Below are 11413 nucleotides of genomic sequence, written 5' to 3'. Positions count from 1 at the left end.
CTTCCCACAATCCACTTTCCTTCCGCACATAGGACAGACTTCATTAGAACGGAGTCGAGAGATCTAAGGAGACTAGTTTGTATTACTATCGCAGATTCTTGCAAATTTAAACCCGTTTTTATTGTGAGCTAGATCAGGTACCTGCTTTGTAAATATGAATCTGTCTGCGATGAACCGCGCTACGACGAGTGTCGTTAGCCTTCTCTCCCCTTATGGTCAAAATGGAGGCTCTGAGAATGGCATTTACTCCTGCACCATTTACCAGCATGGGGCCTCTAGAACGCCTATGGTCTCACCAAAACTGCAAATGGAGGACGAACTGGATAACTGGTCGGATGAGGTGGAGAGTCATCAAACGGTCGCCAAGCCTGTAAAAAATGGACAGAAGAATAGATTAAAGTTGGAAAGTCACTTCCTAACGAGTGGCAACGAGGACGGGTCCCTGCCATCTTCCCCGGACTCGCCGTCGGACTGCGTGAAATTGGCTGATTACCCTGTTGGCTATAACCGACTGGACTGCGAAACACGGGAACTACTTGGACATTTCTTTCGGATTTACACCGGACTCAGTCAGCCCGGGCGGAGCAGGAGCAAGGCTTTGCCGACGCTTACGCGAGTTGTGAACGATGTCATTGGAAAACATCAGATCGCTTACAATGGTAAATTATGTGGATGAATGCGGATCACTATAGCTAGGTTGCAAGAACGGTTAGCTAGCATTGCTACACTGGTTATGTCTATTCAAAATTGCTAGCAAATTGCAGAATTGCTTTATTTGTCCAGCATGAGTAGGGGAGCTCATTATTTATATTGCTCATTTATATTTCTGGGTCATGGTCGCTCTCTAGATTACCCTTTGTTGGTTAGATAATTTATCTGGTTTATTTAAAGGCTTCATTATATTACTTAAGTTATGGTGACTGCAACAAACTATTTTTAGTTTTGGTCGGTATAATCACTAAGAATGTCAATTGGCTGTTTCACTACCATGAATTTAGGAATAACTCGTAATGCATTTTAGTTGGCTAGCTATTTGATTTGCATAAATTCACACAAAAGAATCGCGTCACTTCCGCACCACCCGATGGCAATTAAAAAAAAAGAAATCGGTCAGTCGGCGAGTGCTATTTGCGAATCCGCTCGCAAATTCTGCATTTTGAACGAAAGCAGTCATTGTGAATCTCTGCTCAACTCACAAGAACATTCTAGAAAATGTGTTGCCAGACCAGTTGTGGCCACGCAGATCCACAGTTTAGGCCAGAATAGTGTTCATTGTTCTCGGCTAGAAATAGCTGTACAAAATAAGTATTGTACCTTACTGAACCCATGTTCAGCAGTTGTCTACGACCATGAAATGCACTTTTGTACGTCGCTTTGGATAAAAGCGTCTGCCAAATGAATGTAATGAATAATGAATGAACATAAAGCTGGGGTGCACGAAGCCACGTTTTGCAGCACTTGGTATGTGTTAGTTGCTCTTCAGTGTAAAAGACAACAAATAGAATTTTTTAAGTATTAGTGTACGTGCTTGCAGACACGCTCTGTCACGCCTTCGGCATCCACAACCCTGTTGGCTATATGGCAGGCTTTTAACTTTCAAATCAGTCTATCGCTTTTTTCTCTCAAGGTGACTGTGATAAGGCGTTTCGCACGTCACTGAAGCTGCCTGAGGCCTTCTGACAAACGAATGCTGGTATTTGGTTGTGACATTGACGTATCCATGCAATTTCCAGTTTTCGCTGACGTATTGCTCTAAAGTTACTTTAATAAAGTTGAACCACCATGGATTATGATTGACAGTTTGGTGTGCTGAAAACCACGATCGGGTATTCCTTATGGGGTTTGTGGAATCTTGGGCGGTATATAGACGATTGCCTAGTGAACCCCCGGAAGCGGAACTGTAACCAGAACTTAGACTATAAAGCTCTTTCCATAATAACAGTCGCAAGGCTTCCACGGAGTTGGAACTGTTGGCTTGTGTTGATGGTGCTTGTAATGGTAACCAATCTGATTCATATACGAGCGGACGTGTATATTTGTATTTTACCCCACCACTCATGGAATTCTTCTAAAACCAGACTTCCCTTTCGAGTCAACCGCAAGCATCTGCTTTGCGTTTTGTGGATTTTTTTTTATACCTCCCACCGCTTAACTTGGTACTCAACGGGCTATTCATTTTGTTGACCGTAGCGCTGCTTGGGATAGTACGGCTGTATTTTATTCCGGTGAAAACTAGCTTTTTTTCCACCCCGCTAACACCCGGGGACCAGGAAGCCTATCACTGGTGTGCATCTGAACGGTTCATCCGTGCGGTCATTCTCTTTCTCTGAAATCTGTATTTTTAGCTAGCCAGCCGAGCGGCCTCCTGTGCAGACCACAGTAACCAGCGCCCCCCTCAACAGTTTTCGGAAAGCGCTTCTCGGAAATCTGGGGCCTCCCCTAGTTCCGCTTAATTGGCTCGCTTATCAGTACCCACCAAGCTGCAGAGGCGGAACTAGCCGCAATGGGGGAGAGAAGCGCTTCACGCAGTTTTGAGATCACTAGCTCATCCATTCTTGGATTTAAAAAAAAAAAAAGAACTTCACGTTAGACCTTCAGATTTCAGGTGGCGTGCAGATACAAACACTGCTTTGTTTTTTGATCTGACTACACTGCAAGTGCCTGCCTCGTGGATCAAACTGGAAGGCGAATGGAAATAGCGAATGGCTTGTCCCGATTAAATTTATTTCCCCTTTTTGTTATCCCCATGCACCAAATAAGTGACAAAGTTGCATCTGTCTATATTTAGCTGTTGCAGATTATACATTGGCTTCCCCATAAAAAAAACATTCTGTTGCAAAATCTTGCAGAAATTTTAGACAGGACCAGCACACGCAAGACTTTGGCTGTGATAGTTATTTGCTGCCTTGGATCAGTTTCATAAAATTAAAAATTCAAAAAAGAATAAGTGTGGACTTTGTATCCCTCATCAGGCATCGTCTGCAGAGCCTGGGAACCCAGTAATGCAGTCAGAAAGAATTTGTATAAACTAATATGTGTATATTAGCATTGGGTCATTTGAATGTTTGAGTGAAATGTGGGTTTTATCTAGATGGCAACAGGGTTCTATTTACACAGAGTTAGTTTTGTTTCAGTTTCACATTGTGCTTTCAGGATGAAAGGGAAAAACAAACCAACAACACAAAAGAACGAAGTTTGACCATTTGAATATTTGCCCTTAGGAGCTGGTGGAATATTCAGACTTGTTCCCAAATTGTTCCCGAGGCGCACCAAAGCTTGAAATTGTGACAGTGGCTGGGTGGTTAGTTTGGTTGTAGCTCCTTGTCTCTTCCCCCATGGGGTTTGTTTTCTTTCTGCTAATGTTGATATTGGAAAAAGGGCCCGACCGGTGGCTAAGATGGAGGAAGGAAACAGGAGGTCAGAGATAGGGTTTTACAGACATGTGGTGTGGAGTGACGCTAGCAGTTTTATGCAGTGCTCCATATAAGCCTGTTCACTACATTTCTCTCTCTCCCTGCCCATTTCAGGCATGATCCAGAAGCTGTCTCTGGACCAGAGGGAGGATGACATGAGCTTTGTTACCACGGTGGCGGAGAACCTCTTCAGCGACGGCACCACCAACTGGGGCCGCGTGGCGAGCCTGGTGGCGTTCGGTGCCATGATCTGCAAGCGGCTGAAGGAGAACGGGCGCGACCGGTGCGTGGACACCGTCGCCGACCAGATCTCCTCTTACCTCCTCGCCAACAAGCAGGACTGGTTGCTAAGCAACAAAGGATGGGTGAGTACGGGAGTCCCTGAACGTGAATGGAAACGAAGCTTCTCGGGAGTTTGGCTCGCCTTAGCTGTGATTGCGAAGTGATTCTAAAGTGTTTTTTTTTTTGGTTCCGCAGGATGGATTTGTGGAGTTCTTCCACGTGGAGGACCCCGAGTCGGTGGTGCGGAACGCGCTCATGGCGTTTGCGGGCGTGGCCGGCATAGGGGCGGGGCTCGCCTTCCTGATCCGGTGAATCCGCCCAGCCAGATAGGGGCGCTGCCATTCAAATCTCCTTAGGGGGTGGTGTCTAAACGGCAGAGGCGGGACGGTCTGGGGGGGGGCGTCACGGCGCGTATGGAGTGAACGATGACCGCCGAACGGACCAGGACATCCCGCCAGAGCTTGTGGGATGTCGGGAAGTGTGGGAAGTGGGTTTCCATGGACTTCCGAAAACGCTGTGGACCCGCCGTGCCCCGCCCGCCGCTGATGGGACTGTGTGTGTGGCCGTTAGCTTGGGTGGTTATCTTAATGAAACTTTCTGAAAGGAGCATGATGTGGAAGCTTCCCAGGAGCTGCGGAGTCCTAATATGTTGATTAACAGAAGAGACTATGACTGTAATCATGACAATTTCATTGAATTTATTATTATTATTATTATTATTATTATTATTATTGTTGTTGATTTGATCGTATTAATACAAATGGCATTTTTATGATAACCACCCACTTATTTTTTTTTGTTGTTCAGCTAAAGCATCTCTGTAAATAAAAATAAATATTTATATTTTTTGGTGCTTTGCTTGATACAGGCCATCAGTCTTTTGGGACCCATTGCCCCTCAGAAGCCGTTTGCTTTTTGAATAAAAAAAAAATGACATCAAAATTAAATGTCTACTGGAATTTTCTTTTGGACAGGATGTGTGTGTGGGGGAGGGGGGGGGAGGGGGGGGAGCAAACCAATGCCTCAGTATTGGAGTTGGAGATCCATAACCTCTCGTCCTGACCCCCATAACATGGGTCAGGTATTTCAGTCGGTGGTAAGTCCTTGGAAGCGTGTGATTTGCCTTTGATGAATCGGAGAAGAGCTGAATTCATTTCCAGTCGTAGAACGATTCGCTACAAGCTCTCGAGTTGCACCAACCCGCCACAGTTGTGGCATTTTTGTCCTCCACAGAGTACATCAGTGCCCTACGTTTGTCCACCAGATCAGAAAATGACGTCCACGAAGGTTACGGGCACACTCCCTGTGACACGTTTATACACAAAAAAATGTGCCCGTCTTTGAAGGGTACTGTGGGATTGGGGACTCTATAAAAAAATTCTATGTATTAAAAAAAAAAATTAAACTCATTTTACTTCAGTCTAACAAGCGGCTTATGGTTCCGGTGGCCCATTTTGTCTTTGCACAGACTGAAGCAATTTCCTCCAAAGTTTTTAGACATTACAGGGATGGGGAAGGTCCGAAAAACAACCACGAAAATGGGCTGAAGTTTCAACATTGTACTGCTTGCTGCAACTGGAATGTGTGTGTGGTCCCGTGGTCCTTTGGCTCTTGTTGCGTTACCATGGCAACATTTGTGGGGGAAGTGAGGCAGCCGTTTATCCGAATGTTCCATTCCATTTGCATGCGATCATTATGACATCATCGGGGGCCCCTTTTCCTGTAACAGGCCCAGTCTCCATTCATAGCTCAGTGCAGACTCCAGACTCACGCCACCTCCCCCCCCCCCCCCCCTTATTTGAGTGTGGTTCCTGGGGAAACCGTAAACTGCTGTGGGTTGTGTTAAATATGTGACCCTCTGAACAAAAATGAGTCTCACCGAACAGCAACCAGGGCTTAGACTTCAGACAAAGAGACAATATCTGTGGTTCTTCTTCACAAGTCTTTACTGGTTACATTTTTACATATAATCCATTAAAACATTTGGGTGTGTGACTGAAGAAATTCAGGTTACGTACTTTACTCCAGGGTACAAATGCTGCGCCTCAGCAAGGAATCAAACTCACAACCTTTCAGATACAAGCGCAATTCCCGACCACATGCCCTTCCATTATCTTAACCCGGGCTTTAAACCAGTCTGGAAGTGGTGTGGGGAAAAATATGTTACAAATTACAAATGCCGATTTAAGCGAACCCTTGCGAAAGAGGTTTTCTTGCATTGCCCCTTTGAAGAGCAGGTTTTTTTGTAATGTTTTTCAAAATTCTAAGCTTTTTAGAACTCCATTTCTGTTAACTACCTGGCTTGTTACATCAGCGTTAGAATGTTTAGTTAAGAACATTCTAATCACATATTTGTGATATCACACCTTAAAGGGTTTAAATAAACAGTTCCAGATTAGTGGCCCCACAATCATCACTCATAAAATTTTGAGAATGTAAGAGGTATATGTAATGCTCAAGTAGATTCACTAGTAATGAGCTACTCTTCATACAGGACTTTACATAGATTATTCTACACCAGAGAAAACTACTAAAGATGAACCAATATGCCACAGGCTTGTGTTCAAAGCATTCTGACTAACAGGTCATTCATTTACCAGCTGTGGGTCTGCAAATATCTTCAACACCTATGGACAGTTATTGCTAAAAAGATACTGGATAATCTAATGGTACAGATCCCATTCACCACATTTGCACGTATCCTGGTTGATTTGTCAAGTTAAAAGGTCCCAGAGAAACAAAATAACTTTTGTTCCGTGTTGGCTCCTTACTTGTTTAAAGCGGCAGAGAAAGTCGACTCAGCCTTTGAGTTTGAAAAGTACAAATTGTTCTGTGTGTGTGTGTTGCTAATGAAACCTGGCGATCACATGAATGGAGTGTATTGAGGGAAAAGTGGAAAAATGTGACCCTGTCTCCTGTCCACATCAGAGCCTCACGTGCGTACCGACTGACGTCTTGCGACACTGTTGACGTTATTTCCAGTGGACAAACCCCCCCCCCCCCCGACAATCACCCGGATCCTAGCCAATCACAGTGCAGAACTGCCACGTGGCGGTGATTCACCCTCGCCTTGTCCAGTCAGGCGGGCCATTAAAACGAATGAACACTGAATTAAACTGTCCTAGGTATTATCATTTCCCACAATCCCTTTCACAACCTGGAAAGGGAATCCCAGAAGGATCCTCCTCCTGTCCGTTCCCCATTCAGGTGTTACTTATTCGTGAATAGGGGTCACTTTTTTGTTACCACTTTGGACTTTAGAATTAAACTGAAACTTTTTCCAGTTAATTTTCAGTTTTCTGGAAAGAATGGGAAGTATTTGAATACCATTTCCTTCTCTCGCCTCCCTCCCCTCCCTGCTTGGAGGTGTGACTGTGGTTGGTGTTAGGATGAGTTTGGGGATGTATCTTCGGAATCGGTAGAAGGAGACAGCAGCCTCCGAGGGCCAACCTCCGCTCTTCCCCCCCAAAATAAATAAAACAAAATACACTTAAGTTCTTGGTCTTTGCTGATTCAGGGACCACAGATGCAACGCATATCATTTTCGATCAGCTCTTGCAGTTGCACAAGTTAAGGCTTACCGTAAAGCGACAATCTTACACCACACAAGCTGCAATCAAGATGTTTTGAAAGTCAAAAAAAGACCAGACCAGACTTCTGCATCACTGAACTCAGCCTGCTCTGAGAAATTTTTTTTTTTTTAAATCCATGGTGCCGTGGCTACCAGCTGATTCGAGTTTTTGGATCTTGTCGTCATATTCATGTCAAAATTTACTTCCTGTTCTTTTTCGCTCAGATGAAATAAGGACGTTAAGCAAATGTGTTTGTGTTCTGACATGACCCCAGGTGCTACAGTTGTGTGTTTTTCTTTTTAATCGTTGACAACACAAGCAAGAAGCAACTGCAATTATAGTTTTTTTCAGTGAAAAGGTTTACTGTACTTGCCTGGTGCACTAGCTTTGATGTGATCAACATGGTCTTCATGCAAACTGATTCAGGTTGAAAACAAGGGCCCAGCGATTCGGATGTGCATGCTATACAGCGTCGACGTCGAGGTTGCTGTTCTGCATGCGCGTCCGTTTATGTGCTTAGTGCGCTCTTTTTTTAACCAGAAAAATTCTTTCCGTTCAAGTTTACCGTGTCAGCGTTCCTCGGTCTTAACGCTTCCCATATGACCAGCAATTTCTGCCTTTCAAAGATTGCCGGCCCTCGTATTTTTTAAAAATCCTTTGCTTTTAAATCTGTTGCTAATTCCAATGCTGAAAACAACACGTGAAGCAGAAAGAAGCGCGATTTTCCTCTTTCAGCCGGTGGTAACCAACCCTGTTCCTGGAGATCTGCCATCCTGTAGGTTTTAATTTTAACCGTAATTTGGCGCACCTGACTCTACTAATTAGCAGCTCAACAATTAGCTGTTGAATGAGGTGTGCTTTGTTAGGGCTGGAGTGAAAACCTACAGGACAGTAGATCTCTATGAACAGTGTTGGGTAGCCCTGTCTAGCTGTTGAATGAGGTGTGCTTTGTTAGGGCTGGAGTGAAAACCTACAGGACAGTAGATCTCTATGAACAGGGTTGGGTAGCCCTGTCTAGCTGTTGAATGAGGTGTGCTTTGTTAGGGCTGGAGTGAAAACCTACAGGACAGTAGATCTCTATGAACAGGGTTGGGTAGCCCTGTCTAGCTGTTGAATGAGGTGTACTTTGTTAGGGCTGGAATGAAAAGCCACAGGATGGTAGATCTCTATGAACAGGGTTGGGTAGCCTTGCTCTAGCTGTTGAGTGAGGTGTGCTTTGTTAGGGTTGGAATGAAAAGTCACAGGACGGTAGATCTCCAGGAACCTGGTTGGTTACCGCTGCTCTAAGCTGTTCTGTAACTGAAATACACTGAAACCAATAATAAACAGGGCTGCTTGAAGCCAAACCCCAGCTGCTCGCAGCCCCAGCTGCATGCATCAACTTTAACTTTCACCCCCCCCCCCCCTCCCCTCGGCTTGGCTGAACCTGCAGAAGTAGGCCAGTCTGTCAGCTGTGTGGTGCAGCCTAGCGGTTGCACTACTTTCAGGTGCTGGAGAGGTTTATTTTGAGAGAGAGAGAGAGAGTGAGATGGAGAGACAAAAAGAGAGAGATGGAGAGATAGAGAGAGAAAGAGAGAGTGTGGAGGCATGCAGTGTGCATGCTGCTGCGTTTGGTTTCTGGGATTCTGCATCCCCCCCAACACACACACACACACACACACACACCCTTTGCATAGTCACCTCAATTTTCTTTTTTGCTTCGGTCAATGCAATAAAAGGCTGAGGGCACACTGAGGGTATTGCAGAGAATGTGTTTTTTAATGACAAGCTTTCGGTACGAGACCTTCGTCAGGTCTTTCTTGCTTCGGTCCCCTTCACCTTTGTTCACTGGAGCTCAGGCCGGAGTCCAGGAAGTCCTGCTGTTTCATTTCATTTGCATATCGACCTGGCAACCTGGCAACCCCCCCCTCCTCCCCCCAAAAAATAAATAAATCATTTACACGGCTTTGTTACCGTTGGCTCCTTGTTCAGTGCTTACATGGGTCTCCCCAGGGTTCCATGACGAAACGCACTCATCCCGTTCTCTAGTGTTCCACGGCATTTCCATTTAGGCACGCAGCCGACACGCTCGTCCCCAGCCGCTTACAAAAGCCCAATCAAGGTCCCGACTGAAAGGCCGTGATTGGTTAATTAGTGGCAGGCCGCAACAAAAGCCTGCAGCCTCATTGGCCCTTCTTGGGTGAAACTGAGGCTCCCTGTGTTACAAGTTGAGTACATATGTGATGCTGTCTTCTTGGCTGCTACGAGTTAAGTAATATTGAAGGAATCTGCATGTCCCAAACACCCTCCTCGCCCCCACCCCACCCGTCAAGACGGTAAGTAGAAACGGGGGGGGGGGGGCAGCCTCTTTATTGCTGCCACAATGCCCTTCGATTGTAGGATTGTGTTATGTGAGACTTCCGGGAGGAGATTTGATTAGGAAGCACACTGGGGTCATTCAGCTGAGGCTGGGGACAAGAACTTTCCAGAAATAAACACGCTTTTGACGCACCGAACGGAACTTTCTCCAGCATTCTCTGTGTGTCTTAATTACCATGTCTTTCCTGGGGAGGGGGGGGCAGCCCTTTTGTTACCCCTTGAATTTTCACAATGAGATACTTCCTCAAACCCAGGGAGAGGCGATGGGTCACGTTTGATACCCTGGGTGGTGCACCAGATGGATGTTAGTTTGAGTTCACTCATGCAGATCACCAAGGGCTGCTCAGTTGAACCACAAAAAAAAAAAAAACAAGTTGCAAAATTAGTTTTGTCGACAGATAACCGACAGATCAGGCTTGGCGTAATGGGGTGGCGGTGCAGTATAATGGGTGACGAGTTGGTCTTGTTACCTAAAGGTCACAGGTACAATTCCCAGGTAGGACCCTGCTGTAGGACCCTTGAGCGGAGTACTTATTACCTGCATTGCTTCAGTATACATCCAGCTGCATAAATGCAATGTAAATGCCAGAGTTGCGTAAGTTGATCTGGATAAGAGTGTCTGATAAATGCCTGTAATATAATGTAATGTAATGTAATGTAATGACTTTTCCAGAAAAGACCCCAACGTGCCGCCATGCCCTCTCTACCTCTCTGCCCTGCTTTCGACGGCTCGTCAGACACAGACGCCGCGCTCGCGGCAAGATAGCATCTCTCTTCGCCTCCTGGCGGATGTCTGTTGCCACGGTTACCTGAAAACCCTCGAGCACCTCTGTCACCCGAGCAACGCCGCAACCTGGCAACCATGTTTGTGAGGCGAAGAGAAGCCTTTTCACCTATTTCTCTTTCCTGTTACATTTGTTTTCATCAAAAACCATTTTAAAATTTTTTTGTTTAATGAAGGCCTGGTGATTCTTGAACATAGGCCATTATCCCTTTTTTATGACCAAATAATCTCATAATTAGTTTTATTTTAAATACGTTGGCATCATTCCAAGGACCTGGTTTCTCAGTCCTGTTATCTAACACGTAAAGGCTGGTACCACTGTTCACCCTCGCCCTACGGGCCCGACTCCTCCATTGGTCAGGGTTCAACTGAGGCGGCAGTGAGGGTAAAAGTTATTTGCGAGTTCATTGGAAGCCCGTAATATAACACATGTATTGTTCTTCGAGTTGCTGCAGACACGAGAGGGAGGCCAAACAGCGCACGGCTCGTTCCTCGAAAACAGCCGCCACGGTCGACTCCAGCAACACCTCTTCTTCTCTTTCGATATCTGCTTCGCGCATCTCTCTCTCGAGCTCGAGCTCGAGCTCGGCTGATGACCGCAATCTGTAAAACTCGTATCTAGAGATACAACATTTCACCCACCGCCACCACCCCCTCCACTCTCCTCCTCTGCCCCCCCCCCCCCTTCTTCTCGCCATGCCCTCAACACCTCCGCCCCTCCCCCCGATGCGAGCGCTGATACCAACCCCACGATCAGCTGTTCACCTACTTTCGCGAGCGGTTCTGGGGAAGCGAGAGGAAGACGAGGCGTGCGTCAGAGGCGAGGGCCGCTGAAGCGAAGCGCGGGTGGGTAAATAACTTCCCCCCACAGCGAACACCAAATTCAGCTGTTTTCTTTTTGCAGTTGCACACCCCCCCCCCCCCCACCTCCCAAACCCCCACCCCATTGTTTGCCTGATGTCATATTTTTTTGTTGCATTGTTTGTCTTCAGCCTTCTATAAAG

At 46.1% G+C, this 11413-nt stretch overlaps 1 protein-coding gene across 1 annotated transcript; it reads left to right on the top strand.

Annotated features, from left to right (window-relative positions):
- LOC135260207 (induced myeloid leukemia cell differentiation protein Mcl-1 homolog) lies at positions 1-4642 on the top strand. The gene is made up of 3 exons (XM_064345417.1): positions 1-659; positions 3528-3778; positions 3891-4642. The coding sequence occupies exons 1-3, from the start codon at positions 155-157 to the stop codon at positions 4005-4007; spliced, it is 873 nt and encodes a 290-aa protein (XP_064201487.1). The 5' UTR covers positions 1-154; the 3' UTR covers positions 4008-4642.
- The last annotated feature ends 6771 nt before the right edge of the window (positions 4643-11413 follow it).

This window comes from Anguilla rostrata, chromosome 8 (assembly GCF_018555375.3).
Source record: "Anguilla rostrata isolate EN2019 chromosome 8, ASM1855537v3, whole genome shotgun sequence".
In the NCBI taxonomy this organism is placed as follows: Eukaryota; Metazoa; Chordata; class Actinopteri; order Anguilliformes; family Anguillidae; genus Anguilla; species Anguilla rostrata.
Note: the sequence above shows the minus strand (reverse complement) of the source record. Positions and strands in the feature narration are given on the sequence as shown.